General features: G+C 40.3%; 1 protein-coding gene across 1 annotated transcript in view; it reads right to left on the reverse strand.

Annotated features, from left to right (window-relative positions):
• OXCT1 (3-oxoacid CoA-transferase 1) overlaps positions 1 to 17,751 on the reverse strand; it is an 85,698-nt gene extending 67,947 nt beyond the window's left edge. Inside the window, exons 1-4 of the mRNA XM_033085247.1 lie at positions 17,546 to 17,751; positions 13,585 to 13,693; positions 12,150 to 12,240; positions 884 to 1,019 (exon numbers count right to left, since the gene is read on the reverse strand). Coding sequence (XP_032941138.1) covers positions 884 to 1,019; positions 12,150 to 12,240; positions 13,585 to 13,693; positions 17,546 to 17,617 — 408 coding nt within the window. The 5' untranslated portion in view covers positions 17,618 to 17,751. The remainder of the gene's footprint in view (positions 1 to 883; positions 1,020 to 12,149; positions 12,241 to 13,584; positions 13,694 to 17,545) is intronic.
• Positions 17,752 to 19,933: the final 2,182 nt, after the last annotated feature.

Here is a 19,933-nt window from a genome sequence, read left to right on the forward strand (position 1 = left end):
GGAGGGTCAGGAGCTGCTCTGAGTGCCAGAGCAGAGATTCCCCTGCAGCCCGTGGTACAGACCACAGTGATGCACCTGTGGCCCTGCAGCCTATGGTGGCCACGTAGGGGGAACAAATCCCCCTGCAGTCCCTGGAGGACCCCATGGGCAGGAGCAGGTAAATATCTGAAAGAAGGCTGTGACCCCTGGGAAGCCCATGCTGGAGCAGGCTCCTGGCAAAACTTGTGACCCCACAGGGGATCCATGTTGGAGCAGCCTACTCCTGAAGGACTGCACCCTGTGGAAGGGACCTGTGCTGAAGCAGTGTGTTCCTGAAGGACTGAACCTGTGTAAGGGACCCACACTGGATGGCAGGAGAGCATGAGCGCTGTCCTGAGCAGGAAGGAGCTGCACAACATGTGATGAACTGACCACAACCCCCTATTCCCTCCTCCCCATGTGCCAGTAGCAGGAAGGACATATATTGTGAATAAAGTTACAACCAGGAAGAAGGGAGGGTTGGGGTAGAGTGTGAGTAGGGGAAAGGTGTATTAAGATTTAGTTTTACGTCTCTTAGCCTGCTCTGATTTGATTGGTATAAACTAAATTAAAGCTGAGTCTATGGTGCCCATGATAATAACTGGTGAATGGTCTCTCCCTTTACTTATCTCAACCCATGAATCTTTTGTTATATATTCTCTCCCCTGTCCAGCTGAGGGGAGTTGAGAGAGGCTTTGTTGGGCCTGGAGTCCAGTCAGGGTCAGCCCACCGCAGATGGCTAGTGCCTTCTGCACACAAGCAAAACATTTGGATTGCAAAACAATTTTATAAGAGCCCTTAAGCATTATTCTACTCAATATTTTTGATGAAAAGAAATCACCACTCTCTTAGAGACACTCCTTACCTGTGGTGTAAGCTCAACTTCAAGCTCACCAGATAAATATTGGCGTTCAAATTCAGCATTCTCTCCAACATACGATGACACCATGCGTTTTATCTGCTTTGTCTGAAGCAGAAGACCAAGTCCAAAATTGTCAACACTGTAAATTACAGATAACAGTTTTGTTGTAAACAAAGCACTTCATAAACTGTAATGACTTAGCAAGAAAGAATAATGTCCCCACACACACGGAATTCAAAACAAAAAATAAATTCCAGCTTTTAGAGGGTAAAACATCAAAGTTATGAATAAAATTTAAGATTCCAGTGTTCAGACCTCATCCCCTTCCAAGATACAAAAGACATCCAAGACTTCAGCTTAAAGTATTTTCACATGCTAACAGCTAAAAAAACAGCTTGACAAGTGGTGTTATTTTACATATCTTTTCATTTAAAAAGCCTTACCAAATTAATAAAAAGTCAGACATGTCTTTGAGAGAATAAAGACATATTTTTGTTTACACTCTTGCTCAATGGGAAAAATACAAATGATTGCTTAGCAGCCCAAGGAGAAAGGCACATTGATATTTATAATGCTAGTTTGTATACCAGGTAAGAGAATGTTTATATTTAATTTTTTTTATTATAGTAAATAATTCAATCTCTCACTAAATTACCACATATTCCGATAGAGGATTTGGGTACTACAAACAAGATTTTCTTGTCTATGTCAGCTGAAACTGAATGTCAGAGATGTTATAGAACATTTTTCTTGTGCCAGTGCTTCTGAAATTCAGATATTCTTCATTATGTTTGTTATGCTATATTGTGTACTATTGGATTAGGAACATTTCTCAGGAGTTCCTGCAACCAAGATTGTTCTGTAAAAAATGCAACTTCAATTCAAGGAAATATGAGGTTAAAATATAAATATGGAAATAAACATAGTTGATATTATATACACATATTTCTTTCACTTTTCCAGCACATTATGCAGGATGCCAGTAGACTGGTACTTGTATGTGAAGCTCCTCCACATTTATGTTGGTGTCTGCATCATATAAGTAGAGAACTCAGACCTTCCAGTCTTGCTACACGAAAGATGCTCTGATCCAGAATTATCTCATAAAAAATAATGTATATCTGCCATGAGTTGGCTCAATTTAATATGACTTAATTACCCACAAAATGGCATTTCAGGATAAGAAATGCAGAAAAATATTACAATAATCCTTTAAGGTATCAATTATTCAGCACTTTGTAATTAACACACACATGCTTACAATATATTAATCCTGTTGAAAACACTCTTCCTGAAGAAGAGCTCCATAAATGATCAGATTTAAAAAATTTTACTAGTATGCAGTATTCATTTTCAAGTATAAAAGTGGTAATGCTTCCCAGCCATAGCATAGGCTGCAGTGCTGCAGGTGAAGGGAGAGGGGCTGAGAGAGAAGGACTAGCACCAACTCTTCATCTCCAACCACAATACTCCAAGAACTGCATGGACTGACATGCAGTCCCAATGCCTTCGCAACTGCATGCCTCATGAGCGCTATTTTAAGGTTAGGACTATTTTAAGGAGATGACCCACTTCAGTGCATACTCAAGCATTTTAGAAACTGGATGAGAGGAAGTGAAACAAGTGTCTCTGATCTGGTTCTCTGAATTTATTTTGTGTTCTCTAGACTCAAAAAAAATGTGATTTATTATAAAGCTTGCTTCACTCTCCAACTCTGACTGATTCAAAAAGTTAAACATCTAACTGTGATGCAATTTCCAACATGTTCTGGTGCCAAAGCCTTGGGACTAAAATGTGTGTTGCCTAGAAACAACTGGTGTTTCTAACTCCCCACAAGGAAAAAAAGGTCCCCCAGTTTGAAACCAGAAGAGCTGAAAATAGAGAAGAAAGTGGGCAAAAGAGATTACAAAAAAGAATAAAAACAAAAAAGCCAGAATTTCCTACATAGATTAATTCAAAGCAGGACAATTCTTCTGACATGAAAACTATGAAAACCTGACCTCTCATTATAAAAGGTAGTAAATAAATGTAAAAGACCAGCCAACATTTGATGGCAATTAAAGGGGTTGGTGTAACTCTGGCACTGTGTACAAAAGTGCAGAATTTAAACAAAACTGTGCAATGTTTTCTAGCGCAAAAACAACAGGGAAGCTTCCTGAACTGCTTGCAAGCCAGAGTTTACAATTTCAATGTATGATTCTATGTATCATTCAGGTGGTTAACACTGCTCTTATAATTACAGAAATTGGAAGTTACCAAACTAAAATTTCGGCATGAAGACAATGAAATACTGTGTGCATTGATGTAAGAAAGGATGGCAACAGAGGGTCAAGAGCAGACTTGTAACAGTTAAAGAAATTTCTGCTTCATTTCATTAAGACCCATAATCCTTCCTCCTACATTTTCAGAAGAAGCTACTGAAGCATACTGTCTTTAATAGCACTTTGCAAATCATCCTGTAGGATTCCATGTGAATACGCTTGATTCCCTGATCTACTACTGTGAGGTATCTTCTACCAAAAGAAACTCAGTAGTTATGAAGAAATTAAAGCAGAAAGGTACACAAAGGTTATTCTGTCACACTCATGCCAAGTTGTTCTTCACCTTTTAAGTCACTGTTTCTTTCTCTTCTCCTCAAATGTAGCCAATTTGTTAAAAACCAAAATTTCTGTGAGGATCTGTTACTGAGAACACAGGTCATATACAATGTTATTTCCCAAGCACAAGAACAGGAATTTCACCTTTCAAAAGCTATGCACCAAGAGACTCTGCCTGCTTGGTAACACAAAATTACTTCAACTCCCACATGCATTTAATCTTCAGAGCAGCAGCAAAAAATCCTGTTGCCATAACTCACAGGGCTTTTTTTAGATGTGCATTTCTTTAAAGAAAATACCCTGCCATCCCTCTCTTTTGAGGATGCAATCTGTATTCAGGTTTCCAGCTAAAATAACCCTTTTGCTTTCACATGCATCACTTTTCATCTGCCTCCAAAAACCCATTTTGAGCACTTCAGCCTATTATATGTTTCCTGTGTTTTTCTCTTACATGCCAATGTCCTAAGAAATATTCATGCAGAAAACACTTTTCTCACTTCTATTTTCCTACCCTTTCATTTTCATGTAACATTTCTATTCCAGATTACTAATTTTGAAAATTGATATTTCTTAAAATATTGTAATTCTATGGTGATTTTAAGTGATTAGTTCTCCTTTTAAGTATTTTGTTGCTTTCTTGATTGTGTTGTTTTAAGCACAAGAGCTTTTTGAATTTTTCACCTTTGATTATGTTTACCTTTAAAATGTTACCTATAAAATATCTTCCTTGTAGGCAATACTCCACCAATCAAACAGCAACCATAAAATGAAAAAAAAAAGAACCTTTACTGAGTGCATGAAAAGAATACACCTCATACACCTATTTCAAAAGTTAGATTCAGTCCTTCAAAAATTAAAACAAAGGTAAATGCAATAAAAATGTACTGCCCTAGATAGGAAGGAAAAAGGCGTGGTAGAAGTGGACATAGTTGTTATGTGTGCAGTCATAAAAGGGAAAGTACACATTAGTGCTAGACAGTGCATTCTTTTACCCTCAGAAATATTTGGATTTCTAGAAGTTTCTCAATTCTGTATTAAGATGAAAAGTGAATAAACAGAATACATGAAACGTGTATAGGAAAAGAGATCTAACTAGGCACTCATCAAAGACATCGGTGACCCAAGTTCCCCAAAGTATTAATGCAGACAAGAAAAATTAAGGAGGCCTGATTGTCTAGCAAACATTCATTCCTGTTGTTTTGTCCCTCTCAGACCCATAAAAACTTCCTGCCAAAAACTGTCTGCCTTTTCTAATTTAAAAAATTAGCCAAATATGACTCCCAGACAGATCTAGCCCACACATCTCTAGCATACTGGAAGTAGTCAAAGGCAACATGTTGGTATTTCACTGCAGATAAACAATAATCTGCTGCTCTCAGTCCTTCTTCTTTGGTGGCTCAAGCATAACACATTCTACAGCATCACAGGGAAGAAGAGATTACCTAAATTTCCAAACTGATAAAGCCTCACACACCAACAAGCTGTACACAGCTCGATGAAGCAGACAATAGAAATATGCATTCTTATGTTGAAAAAAATTACTAGTTGGAATGCCACACACTCTCTGGCACAAAACATACAATGCCTTATTGTAGGGGGGTTGGGGGGGAATGAGTAAAAGGAGACATCACACAACAATTACAACTCTCCTCTCTCTGCCTCTGTGAAGACATTTATTTGTTTCTGAAAAATGTGGGTGTGGTCAGAACAAACTGACTGCTCTTACTGGATGGAAAGCAGCCTCAATTAGAATGAGGGCTGCCCTCTAGATTTCTTAAAGAGATAGCTTCCTCTGTTAATTGTTCAAAGATTCTCCCAGAAGCTGATATCCCTGGAAGATTACACATGACCAGAAATCATTAGTCATGAAATATTAATATCTTGAGTTCTGGAGAATTAAAACATGTTAAGGAGCCAAGGACCTAACATGATACACCATGTGATCTTTCTCCTCTCATAACTTGGGGACTGGAAAGATAGGAGGATAAAACTACATCACCCCTGAAGACTACAGATTAAAAAGGAAAAGCATACAAGAAGAATCCTGGGGTAAGGCTCCACCTCAGGCAGAAGTTTCTGTAACTAGCTGTTGCTGCAACAAAATGCACATAAATGGTTGGTTCTACTCATGAAAAATATTTTATGTAAAGACTCTAGTCAGCTTCTGGAGATGGACAAGCAGTCTTTTTAGGTTCTGATCAGCTCCAAGTGTTACATAATGAAGCATGAAACTTGATAACAGATGGACCTGTTCCAGAATTAGAAGTTTTCTTGTCAATAGGCTAAGTGTGGGGAAAGGAAACAATTTCCTCTGGCATTCTCCATGTAGAAGATGAGAGGCTGATTTTATTTGCAAGATCAGCTTTTCAGTCTTCAAAAGGATTTGCTCCAAATTACATGCAATTATGCCTTCTGACGGAGCCACAATTCCTCAGGAAGACCAGCCAGCTATACTTCCCAGGTAAAAGGAATGCATCAATCACTACCTGCACGGCATTTCATGGTAGCAAAGTCTTAAGCTGTCAGGCTCACAAAGGTGCCTGACTATAGCATGAAACTTTACCACTTTGAAAGTTACGTGGATAGAGGTAGCACCTGAGTTCTTAGGGACACACATTCTTAGGCCCACAAAAATAAAGTGTAATTCTGGCAGCACCAGAGAAATCCTCAGCAGCCTATGTGCAGAAAATGAGGGAATGCCTACTAGATGGTGCTTAATGGAAAACACTGAACAAAAGTGCAGGCACATCCAGGGCAAAATTAATGTAGACAATCAGTTATATAATGGTGCTTTAAAACTCATCTTCCCCAGTCTTACAGATGGCTCATAACAATGAAACTATGACTCACAATAATTTCCCCATGTGTTACACTGTAAGGTTACTAAAGAGCCAGCTCAGATGATACTGTGTTTCTCCTTCTCTGTCCCTCAGTTCCAGAAGGGTACCAAGAATGAGAACAAGATAAGGAATAGGAGTTAAGTAAAAGAGAGAGAAAAACAGATTCTGCTCACAGAAAAGTAAATTATTCAGTGGTGTAATGCTTATTTGCCTTGTTGTTTCTTGTCTTTAGCCAAATATCTTCACACTATCCTCAGGCACCTTCTTTTCCTAGGAAATGTTCCCATTTGTCTGATTGGAAATTGCTTACTGGAAACATAAAAAGAGAGGATAAAAGCTCTCTGGAGAAAGAGAAAAGAAACTCTCTGAAGACAGAATAAAAAGAGGAGGAAGAGAATTGTATGAGGGAGGGAGGGAGGAAGGAAGGAAGGAAGGAAGGAAGGAAGTCCATCCTTGTGGAAAATCACAAAGTCCTGTGTGCAAACTGGTGTGCCTGAGCCTTACTGTCCCTCTACTCCTTCTCTGCAGTATGTGCACTGGACCCTTGTCCTTCTGGAACTGCACTATTCTCGTGGGAACTCTGTCCTCTCTGCTCTCATATCTTCATCTCGAGTTTCACAGCTAAACAGCAGTATTGTTCCTCCACCATCCTCCTCCAAAAATGATGCTCTTCTCCTGTGACAATGATGGGTACAGGCACACAGGCCAAGTCCATGCAAGGCAGATAAATTCTGAAGAGAAGAAATACTGTACCTTGCATGGTTACATCAGCAGCAAAGTCTCCTCTCTCCACATTTCTTTCTGGTATGAAATCGTGTACTGTGTTTTTATGATAATAAGTAAACCAACTCTATTCAGAACTTTTAAATGTACCATATTTTTCCTTCACAGAGAAGTTATATGGTATAGAAGTAATCTGATAAATACATTTATTTCATCATGAATACATCACACTTCAAAAGTCACCTAGCAGAAAGATAGGTTTAACTTTCATTGTCGCTTGTCTGTAACCAATTCCTCAACCAAAGATAGGTTTAACTTTCATTGTCGCTTGTTTGTAACCAATTCCTCAACCACGCTGAGTTCTACATCTATTTTTTTCTCATTTGTCATCCCAACCAGAAAGTTATCTCCACAGCTGATTTCTCAATGGTTATATGTAGTACAAAGTTAGTACAATTTGCCCTGCCAAAATCTTAAATAACCTCTACACTAAAATTAGCTAGATGACCTAGGCAGATTTTCAGGGATTTGCAGTTCACACAGTGTCAGCAATTTAACAGCTGTAATAGAGCATCTGATTAGATTCTTTACAAAGAATGCAGACAATTTTTTTAAAAATCAAATTCAAATAATTAAATTCACTAAAAATATATAGTCTCCTGATTTTGGCAACTTGTAATGTGCAGGATTTTACATAACTTCACTCTTCTCTCTCTACCAAGAGTCACTGGTGACCTTGTTTTTTATTTCTGAAAGTAAATATAATATGGGATGCTTGCAGAATTTCTTATGAATACACAAAAATAACACACACGATGTAAATCACTCTGAGTATCACCTTGGTCCATCTCTGTGTACATACAAGCTTCTTTGCCAGTTCTTTAGACATTTTCAGGTATATTTAAACTTTCTGAATCAAAAGATTATCAAATTTGTTCCACTAAAACCACTCGGTACCTAATATTATATGGAAGAACTCTACAGCCTTCTGTAAATTTAAAATGCAATTTCCACATTATGGTGATTTTTTTATATATACATTTACATTCGAAAATTGTTTTAATAAGTGTAAGTAATATAAGGACAGACAGAGAGACAGACAGATACATAGATAGACATTTTTGTAACAATAACAGTGGAATTAAACCACGTGAGTTACATTCAAGAAGAACCAGGGAATCCATGGCAAAAATGGCAGACACATTCTGGTTTCAACAGACCATTCAAAGCAACGACAGGAAAATGAGATAACCTTAAACTCTAACTTGGAGAGCATTTATCAAACCTGTCTTAAAACCAAATTATTTAATTGCTAAGAATATAAAGATACCTTTTGTGCTTTAGCATATGGGGTCCAGTAAGTTCACCACTGCATCTGATCCCACAGAGTACTGCTTTTTGAGGACTTGGGAACCATGAATAGCCCAACCAATTCGGAAAACAAGAGTATTATGCTTAACAGAGGTATATAATGGCACTCAGGCATCACACTCAAAAGTGCAAATGTTTATCTCAAAGTCATCTTTTTCTTGCTAATGTATTGTCACATTGCAACATTAAAAGACCTTCAAAAAGAATACTGAGACCAAAGGTTCAAAAAGCTGCTAATGCCTTGTAAGAATACACTCTGAACCAGTGATAATCTGACAGATGCTGTCAATCTCCTTTCAGATGACCACCCAGGTGATAAGCAATTAAGATCTTAACTGTGACTTCTCTATTTTTAGTGTAAGTGAAAAACTTTCATTCAACACTACTGCATTCAAAAAGGATGCTTTTCGAAGTCTCAAAAGCAACAAAAAGCCAAATTTGATAAAACAATCAGATCACATACACATAGCTGTCACAAATAATGGGCTTCATTTTCACTCTGCAAAATTCACCCTATTTAGGTGGCAGATGAAATAAAAATGTTGGTTTCAGTATGTGATTACAGCTAAAATTATTTATCCATTTTATTAAGCACAATTAATTAAAAATAATAATTTAATGCTCTTTTTTTAACTTTACTTTTAAATATTTGGCTATGTTGATAGTTTTTGTTGCAACAAAGGTCCTGAAACAACAGGTAGTCTGCATTAGGAAAGTCTTAGCATAGGCTGAGCCAAAACATCCAAGCCCCAAGTTCCAAGTAACTTGAAATCAATATGCAACAGTATACCATGAAGTTACATGGAGATAAGAAAACAGCCGAAAAGTACAGTATACTAATCAGAGCTATGTTGATAATTTACTGAATCGGTGTTTAAAACAAGATTTTTTTAATTTATTTCTTTATTTATAATCTTCATGCACTTTTATTAATACTGGTAAATGTGGAATGAACCAAATTAAGACAAGAATGAAGAAAACCTGTAATAAAACTATTTTGGTAGCCTACTGAGATAGAATACTCTAAATTTAAAGGATTTGCAAAAACATAGTGTAAATAAAGTATTTACACTATGAAGAATATAAGCAAAGCAAGTTAAAAGAGAAGGTGAGGGAGGTTGTATTTTAGAAGCATACCTATCTGTTGTGGTTATCTTGCTCTATTGCCCTAGTTCACAAGCTTCAGTTTCTCTTGCAGCAAGTTGTGTAAATACCAGAGGCACTGGATATTTGAACGGCTTCACTTTCAAACACTTTGCCTTGTTTGGCTTGGCAAAAGAGCAACTGCTCTTAAAGGAGCTGTTTCACGGGCTAGCACACAGTGCAGCAGCAGACAGTAAGCTGAGCAATGTGATAGAGAGCACCCCACACAATACTGTACAACCTGTCACTGAAAAGCCTTAAACAGGCCAAAAACAGGACTTCACCGGCCAGCAATTACATGATTTGCACAAGCTTTTGCAGGAGGAATCTCCTCCCACTTACACCACAGCACAAAACAATAAGTAGGATGTGTACTTGCGAATATCCTACTCCTTTAAAGTTGTTTCCAGGTACTGCCAAGCATTTCTAGGCTTTGCTGAACCTTGTTTCCAGCTAGAGAAGTTGGCAAGAACGCTTCGAGACTTCCTAATTACTGCTTTCCCTTAGATGTAAGTGAATCGCTGTCTCCATTGCTGCTATTTTCATTACAAACTGACAGTTCTGTATACCATTCCGTGGTTCTGGCATATTGGAAGGCATGTGACTTAATCCATGCAGCTGCACTGCTCTCGAGAACAGGCTGTCTGTCTGTGCACTTGGCTCCTTCCCTGCTCCAATTACAAGCTGCCTGCTACCCCCCACAGGACCAGAAAACCTGACCACAACCAATTACCTCCTATTTGCTGGGAGAGCTGGAGCAAAGAAAGCAGCTGCAGTCAAGAAACTGAAACACAGCCAGGCATCAACTGCAGCACAAGGTCGCCAAAGAAAAGCACACTCGACCAGATGGCAATTGAAAGTGGCAAATTATTCATCCCACAAAGTGCTTGACACCTCAACATTACAGGAACAATGGACTCTTTGAATATGACTGCTGCAGGCTATGTCATTGCTGTGCCACTTTAGTTGTTAAAGGCATTTATTAGTATTGCAATTTTGTGATATTACCACTATATTTGCACATGATATTAGAAGATGCTAAGAAGATGCATGGTATTAGAAAAGCATGCTTTTTGATGGGCTAATTAGAAGATTAGAAATGGTATCAATTGCTGTGATGAGAATTCTGACTTTATCTCTGACAACAGCTGTGTTTTAACCTGGTTCCCAAATACTACCAAACTATAGCAGGCTAAGTTCCACACAGTAGTAATACAGTAAATAAGAGGATAGATGAAAGCTATTTTGTCATTAATTAAATTTTAAAATAAATTATACTGTTCAACAGTATTGTATTTTTACAAACAAGACTTTTAGAAAAAACTCTAGATACCCTTGAGCATTTTCAAGTTGTTACACTGTTCTGTGAGAAATTCTCCATGCTTTCATGAATGTTCATACAAAACTAGTTTCAAGACAACAGAAATTAAATTTTTCTTTCCTGCCCAGCAGCCAAGAGTTTTACAGAAATCACTTCCACATCAAAATCCAAAGAACTTTCAGGAAACTTAACACTATTTCAACAAAAATTAATTGTAATCAATAACAACAGCAACTATATTCAGAATACAATACAAAATGTCTTCTTTTTCATCTTATTCCACAGTGCTCCTCTTTCTACTTTTTCTCATATTCAGACTTTCACCTCCCCCTCAGGAACATCTGCGCAATCTCTCTATCTGCAAATATAATCTGTTATTCAAAAATAAGACTATGAGGAAAGTTTATGATCTCTACTCAAGTGCTTGATCTTTCCACTCAGAATTATTTCTGCCTCTTTCCTTCTCCTTTTTATCATACAGCAGAAATTGTTTCCCATAAGATTCTAAGAAGCTTGACTGTGTATGTGCCAAATACCAATCATTTGTTATCCAATGAATGTGCAATTAATATTTTGCAAATTTATATTCTTATTTAATTTCATTTATACTTTTATCAATGCGCTTCAACAGAAGTTGAACTGTGGAGGTTACTACAATCAACAGCTTGTGTAAAAATTAGCTAGAAGGAGAAGATGAGAAATTATATGTGAAAGAAGAATTCTCAATTTCAACCCCCCATGAATTTCTTAAGGGTCAAATATTTTAAAAAAATAAATCAAAAATCTGAAGACCCATTAAAGAAACCATCCATGTTTTCATCACAGATATTCTCCACTGGTTTTCTGTTGCTTGGATTTTTTTTTTGAGAGGACCAGAAAGCACCAAACTGAGTTTAAAAAATATATCCCTATTTGGAACTTCACAAAAACACACACATATACACAAAATCACTGACACTACATTTAAAGCCTCTAAGTTAGACTTTCCAGTTACAGTCAACTAGTTAAATATATGTAAATTTAAATATAAATATTTATAGTAATATAACTGCAACTCTCAACAGCACGACAACTGGTCCCTGACAAAGTCAAGTATACATATAGTACTGAACTTCCTTGGCTCCTTCCAAAAATAACACTTTCAAACCAAGTTGTCTGGTTAATATGAAAATTACGATGGTGAAAACAAAGATTTCTTTCATATATATCAGCATTTTCACATAACTGGAATCTTTAATCTGTCCTTATTAAACCACATATATATGAATACATACCCTGCATTGTTACTGACTGCTGTTATTCCCTTTACTCCAGTCTTCAGTAAACCCCCAATGAGGTTTTCAGGAATCCCACACAATCCAAAACCTACACAAAATAAAAGAAAATTGATTATGTAAGATGTGTTTGAAAGAACATAGAATATCCAGAAGTATGGGAATTAAGAATCTTTTCTGAGTAGAACAAGCTCTTTAGTCAACTCAATAAATCAACATCTCCAGAAAGAGTTGCCCCCCCAGCCCCGTACTGGAATCTCCCCAGACACTTCCCAGTTGGGATGAAAGCTCTTCACCCATCAGAGTGGGCCTTTAGGGAAGTGCTCCAGGGCCACAGCCCTGCTTATGTGTGTCTGTCCTCAACCCCTGTACTCATTATTCCTCCTTCTCTTTCTACCCACTTAGCCTTCCTATCTTTGCTGCACATCCCATAACTTAGGCTGTAATTAGGTGATAAAACTCGGGAGTTTGAACACCCTTGGGAGGATAGCTGCCTTGAATCACAGTAATCTAGATCTCCACCAAGGCACAAGAGCCTCACTCTCCCACCTATTATGCAACACTCCAGTATATCTGAAATGAAGTACCATGTCACACTACAAGCACTACCACAGAACCACAGAATCAATTAGGTTCTAAAAGACTCCTGAGATCATCAAGGTCAACCAATCTTGGCCTCAAATCTTCTTTTTTTCACAAAATAGTAACAACAACAAAAGCAAACAAGCAAAAAAAATCCTGCAGAAGGAATTTTGCCTTATTATATATCTCCATTAAAGAGTTTACAATGTTACATTCATTACTTCTGCAATATTAAAACAACCTAAGAAATAGATAAACCACATATTTTTAAATGCATTTTGAACAGCGTGAAATTGTGGAAAGCATCTACAACATCCAAAAGCTCAAGTCACAGTGAAAGTTAGTATGATGCAACCCCTTGACTCTTCTGGAAATGCCACACATAAGCATTAAGTGTAATGTAGATAAGTATTATCTTCCCTTCCTAACACAGAAACAGGTTAAGCAATTTCTTCAAGGTCACAGAGACCCAGAGACAAGGCAAAGGATATAGAGAATGCTAACACAAATAATCAAACCAAATTGTATTTATTCAACATGTGAAATAACATTGCTATCTTGAAAATTCCAAAGCTCATTTTCTGGATTCAAACAAATAGAGTCCAGTTTTGGCTAGTGGGGAAAAAAAAATGATTTTTCTGAAGGTTTTTCCCCTCCCCTTCCAGAAAAAAACTGGATTTTTCTCACTGGAAGAGTATACCCCTCATGAGCAGAGTAGGAAACTGCTTGCTTAAAAAATCATGCAATTCCACGGATTCTCAAATTAGTTAATAGTAAAAGAAAGAAGGTAAATGAGTAAAAAGTATCTTGTTAACATAACATGATTGCATCCATAAAGAATTTAAATATTTACCACCAACAAGTATAGTTGCCCCATTGGGTATATCTTTTACAGCTTCAACAGGATCAGTGTAAAATTTGGTGTTGCGATGACAGCTGGTAGAAAAATAGCATCCACAAATCTGCAACAATAATAAAAGAAACAAGTGAATGAACAAAAGGCATTGTACAGCAGCTTTGTAATGAAGACCATGCCTCTGGCTAGATGGTAGGGGGGAAGTAGACACAAAAAGATATTGCTACTGTAAATACTGAAAGGTAGGAGGAAGGGAGAGCAGAGGGGAGGAGGTGGGAAGTACAGTGCATGTCTCCAAAACAAGAGAATTCCATCCTTGAATTACTGATAAATTGTGCCTTTCTGAGAACGGATTTACAAATGCAATTCCTCAGCACAAGATGGAGCCATCCATGGACTTCTTAAACCTATATATTGCTCCACGAGCTTCAAGGGCATCCAGACACCAAATATAAACAGAAACTGCTGAAAGAAAGACAGCACCACCAAAATTTGAGTGGAAGAGGAATGACAGCATTGTACTGGCAGTGTGGTATGCGGGGTCACCCTTCCACAGAGTGAACCCCCCGCTCAGTTTCCTTGCATAGTCTTATAGCTTTCTAATGCAGACCTACAGATCGTCATGCTGTTGAAGAAGAGTTCAGAATCAAGAAGACCCCAAGAAATCCATAAAATATGAAGGGCAAGAGGAAAACCAACACAAATTCCACCCCCAAACCTGGACCTCATAGTGCAAAACCATTACACAGTAGTCATCATAACTTTTTTATGTTGTGCACTTTTGTATTTTTATGCATTAAGTCATAGTTACCTTTTTTCTCTTTAAGTATTTACCTTTAATACTACTCAAGTATTTGTTCAGGCACCAGAAGAAAAATTGACACCTAAGTCACTATGTTGAAACAGCCTCAATAAATTCAGAAAATCTGGAAGCTAAAGTACTACCTATTGGTGTTTCAAGTTCTAGCTTGATAGAGTGAAAAAAAAATCATATTGTGAAAGAGGGAGAAAAATTAATTAATAAACAAGGTAATCTATACATTTTGAAGACAATAGTCCACGTCTTCCCTGAAGAGTAACCTTAAGAGTAACCCACAGTTACAACCATGGCAACAAATTTTGGCTCAATTTCAATATTACTCAAGCTGTTCTCTTTTTATAATTAAAGCTGCGAGAGTTTATATTGAATGTGAAGAAAACCTTTCTGAATGGAAGCGTACCTCTTTCCCAGTGGAGACACTGACATTCCTCTGCTTTGATAGACCCACTAAAAAATCAGTATGTGGGTCATAAGAAAAAATGTCATGTGAGAAAAACTGCAACTGCCTTCTGTATGCCAAATTATACCATGAATGTTTTTCCACTGATCCATGGTACTTGAAAAGTCACGCAGTCAGGTGAGACAAGGTGAGTCCCTTGAGAGTTCCCTGAGGGAAACATTGTGCCCATCTTTTAAAAGTGTAAAAGAGGAGGACCCCCAGGAACTACTGACCTTCCAACCTCACCTCTGTGCCTGGGAAGGCCATGGCACAACTCCTTCTGGAAGCTGTGCTAAAGCACATGGAGGATGGGGAGATGATTCAGGACAGCCCTGTCTGATCATACTAGTGACCTTCTGCAATGGAGTGACCACAACAGCAGACAAGGGAAGGGCTACAGATGTTGCAGACATCTAGAAAAGAAACAGCTTAGAAAATATGGTTTATGCCCTGCTACCCTAGCTAAGCTGGAAGTAACTTGCAAGCTCCCTTAAGAAAGAATTAGAGGAATTAAAAGTTAACGCAACAATCTATTCTGGCCTGCACCTGCATAAACGATATGTCCCATGAGAATCACTGAAGAAGATATGCAAACTTCTGAGTGAACGTGAGTATCTTAGCAGGTACACACAAAACACCTTCTAACCAATGAATTGATTAGCAAGAAAACTACTGACCAATGGGAGTTCATCACGAGATCTGTAAAAATGGTATGAAAATGCATTAATAAAGAATTGGCTTTTCTGCATGACGAAATTGAGTCCCAGCTGATTATTATTACAACACTACAGATTCATCTGCACTTCTGTAAAGCCTTTGACACAGTCCCCCACAACATCCTTGTTTCTAATTTGGAGAGACATGAATTTGATTACATGAGTTTGGTGGCTGAGGAATTGGTTGGATGGCCACATCCAGAGGTGAGTGACCAATGGCTCAGAGTCCTTATGGATATTGGTGATGCATGGTGTTCCTCAGGGTTGGTACTGCAACCAAAACTGTTTAATATCTTCATCAATGACAAAGAGAGATCAACTGTATGCTCAGCCAGTTTGCAGGTGATACCAAGCTAACCAGTGCAGCTGATAACCCCGAGGGATGCAGTGCTATCCAGAGGCACGTGGACAAGCTCAGGAAGTTGGCCCATTGGAATCTTATAGGGTTCCACAAGGCCAGACGCTAGTGCTGCACCTGCACCAGGGAAATCCCAGGCCTGAGTACAGACTGGGAGAGGAACTCATTGACTAACTGGTGCTGCTGGTGGGTGAGAAGCTGGACATGCCCCAGCCATGGCACTCACAGCCCAGAGAGCCAAACGTGTCCTGGGCTGCATCCAGAGCCCCGTGGGCAGCAGGGCATTTTTGCCCCTCTGCTCTGCTCTGCTGAGACCCACCTGGAACACTGCACTCAGAGCTGGGGTCCTCTGAACGGGGAGGACATGGACCTGTCAGAGCAGGTCCAGGGGAGTATTAAGTGCTGGCAGCCTTGGGAATCACAGTACAACAGTGCTGCAAGAAGGCTCGAGGGCCAGGACTGGAGGGAGGCCAGGCCTCTGCTGTGTCCCTGTACCCCTGCATAGGAAAATATTTCAGAGGCCACGTGGTACCTTTTCTTTAATCTTCCTGACTGCCTGCAACAGTGGTGACCAGAGTAGCACGTGTTACATAAGTGTGCATTCGCAGGTTGGATGTCTCTAATGAAGGTATCTTCTCTTCTGTCCTAAATATGTTTCTTTCATAGTCCCTTTCCTACCCACCCTGTTGTTTGAGAGCAATGGGCTTTCTGGGACCTAAGGCACCAGGGACCACCTATGCCTTCCGCACACTGAGGCAGCAAGCTAAGACCTCAGGAACTGGCAGCAATTCTGGCACGGTTAAGAAAGCAACACGGGGACAGATGAGCTCCTTCCTAGAATAATCAACAGAATTTAACTATCTGGAAAAGCAAAAATATGTCTTAGTAAAACAAAACCTGAAAGTGGTAAGATTTGTTCATAAGACTATCAGGAGTAGTAAACACCTTCTCAAGCATGAGAAGGTGAACTGTTTCAACTAAAATAAATTAAGAAAAGCCACAGAGACACTTCTGGCTGAAGAGGGAAAAAAAATAACTTTGCTATGGTTACATGTGGGCTGGAAACCATTAAATCTGTGAGGTTTGGCAGAAGCTTCCCATAGGAGGGGAGCTGCACAGTGGCACAGCACACGTTTATGGATAGCAGTAGATGGCGGGGCTGCCAGCGAGCTGCGCACACCTGCTGCCCACCTCCGGGAGAGCAACACGGGAATGCACAATGACACACTGTAACTGTGCCGCCTTTTGAAATGATGGGGATCTAAATAAAGAATAATAACTATAAATTAAATATAAATACAAGATCAAAACTCCTCAAAGCCAACCCTCCATGCCAACCTCTCAAGGTCACCGCATCCCCAGCACCGCCGGGCCCGGGCCTGCGGCGGGGCTGCGCTCTGCTCTCCCTCCCGCCTCCTCCTCCTCCTCCCGCTGCCCCGGGGCTGCGGGACGAACCCCCCACGAACAAAGCCATCGCTTCCCCGGGGCGGGAACCGCCTCCCCCGGGCCGCAGCTCGGCTACCCCTCGCCACGCAAGCCGGTGCCGGCGCGGATCCCCGCCAAGGTCACCGGCGAGGCGGAGGGGCTGGGGCCCGCCCTCCCTCGCCGCCGCCCCTCGCCCTCACCTCAGCCCTGCGCGCGGCGGGCAGCAGGATGCGGCGGCCGAGGGGCGGCAGGAGGAATTTGAACGCCGCCATCTTCGCGCTGCGCGGCTGTCGGGGAGCGGAGCGGGGTCGGGACCGGGCCGGGCTGGAGCGGCGTGTGCGGGAGCCCAAGGCGGGGAGCAGGAGCGGCGGGACAGCGGAGCCCGCGGGCGGAGGGAGGGCGAGGGGCTCGGCCCTGACGTGCGCTGACGTCGGTGCGCCCAAGGCGGGGCCGCCGACCGAGGGGGCCGCAGGGCTGAGCGCCTCCCGTGTCCCCTCCGGTGTCCCCTCGCTCCGTCCGGGACCGGAGAGCTGTCCAGCCGCCCTGTGGCTGCCGAGCACAGGCAGCCCGGCCCGGGCGCTGTCCCACGGGAGGGAGCAGCCCCCACTCCTGTAGCGGGTTTGTTCACAAAAACCATCAGAACCCGCGCAAAACACGGGGGCGCAAACTGTGTCAACAGGAGGCACATCAGTGTTACCATGTTATAATCACTTCAGAAAACAAAAGCATTTCCTGGTTTTCTTTCCTTTTTCCTGTTTTCCTTTCCACGATTTCCACAGATGGACAACTCAGATGTGCCATCTCAGCTGTTTCCCCTGCAAAGTTTAGACGGCCTAAATTTCCGTGCTGTCACTTTGTCACCAAGGACCAGCAGCACAAGAATTAAGCAAGGGGCAGAGGCTTAATGGTTAAGTTTCCAGTGCATAATGGTCAGGGTCACCCAGGCGCCAAAAAGCACGTGGTTTCCACAGAGCGCCGGGATGCTATGTTTGGGTGGGAAAATGTTACTAGAATAGATGTAAACTTGTTGAAGCAGCAGCCACATGATGTGAGCTGGCCCTTTTGCTGCTGCTAGAAGGAAAATTCAAAGTATGCCTCTGCTATTACTTACGCTTCTTAAAAATACCCCGGATGATCAGTGCATGCCCTAACGATGCCTAATGCAACAGAAATATTCACAGAAAAAAAACCCGTGAGAAGCTGTTTAGAGGCAGGAAAAGAGAAATTCTCCTCACACACATGATGGGAGGTCACGCTTCTGGCGGGTCATGCTGACCCTTGTCTTGTTTCCAGGCAGTTTCCAACACAGTTGCCAGCCTCACTGTAACTTGCCATTGTGGTAATCAACATGCGGAAGGACAAGTTACAAGGAAAACAAGGGTTTCAGACTGTGCTGCTGCTCTACAAAGTGTTTCTGCAGAACCCGCCCATTTTATTCAGAACATTGGTCCCGCCTTTCTGGTGTTTCGTGGCCTGTGGCATGCCACTCTCTTTTATAAGCGCTTTGAAAAGTGCTGGTTCCTGTACTTAAAGTTCCCATAACAGGCAAACCTGCAGATACTAGTGAAATGTGGTGGGGACACCTTCACTGTTGTGAAGGTTTTTACTAGCTTTTTCTTTTCTAGTTATTCACCATATTTAGCTAGTCAGTTAAGTCTGGGATGGTTCCAGGCGCAAAAAAAAAAGCTACAAATTACAGGGGCATAATGAACTAAAACCAAAATAGCAGCACAGCTTGTATTCTTCCAGGACTAAGCATTAGTATAAAAGTTTAACTGGACTTCTGAACCTTGTATAAACAAGAACATTCCTTAAGTCATGTTTCCTTTCACAACTAAACTTCTCTAAGCATAGAAAAACTTGTTTAAAGAAAGTTTTTTCAGTTCAGTAAGCTATCTTCCTTTAAACCAAGCGTGCACTCTAGAACTTATCAAAGTGCCCAGCATTGAGTATTTGTTATATACCTAACTAGCATTTATTCTGCATGTAGTTTGGGATTCCAACAATGTTTGTACTATCTGGGATTCCAGCAGTGTTCCTCTTTGCAGACTGAAGGAAGTCAGCTAACTGCATGCTGTAGGTATAGTGATGACTACTAAAAGCTCCTTGGAATATCTATTATGCAAAACTGGTTACTCCACTTGCTCATTAGATTGTGAACTAAATTTGCCTTATCAGGTGTTACAGATTATGTTAACCCAATTTTTTTTTAAATTGCAAAGTTCACATGCTTTGGACTGCAAGCATTTTATTTTGGCTTAGAAAGGCTTCAAACATGACTAGAAGGGTAGATAAAATAATTTGTTCTGGAGTAGCTTAGAAAGGACTGTAGATCATAATTTTTTTTAAGATGTCTGGAAGCTCTTCACACAATGAGAACTCAACTAAGCAGCCAGTGAGAAACACACCTCTGAAATTATCAAGAATGTTTCAGTATTTTATTTTGTTTAGTGAAGTAAATCACATGACAGTAGTAAATGTGAGTCAAAATACTTTCCAAATTCATCAGCACTTACAAGTGAGGGGAGTCTTGAGCCTTTGATGCCCGAAACAAGTCAGCAGGTAGGCATTCTGGACGTACCACAGGT

The sequence above is a fragment of the Catharus ustulatus genome, chromosome Z, assembly GCF_009819885.2.
Source record: "Catharus ustulatus isolate bCatUst1 chromosome Z, bCatUst1.pri.v2, whole genome shotgun sequence".
Lineage (NCBI taxonomy): Eukaryota > Metazoa > Chordata > Aves > Passeriformes > Turdidae > Catharus > Catharus ustulatus.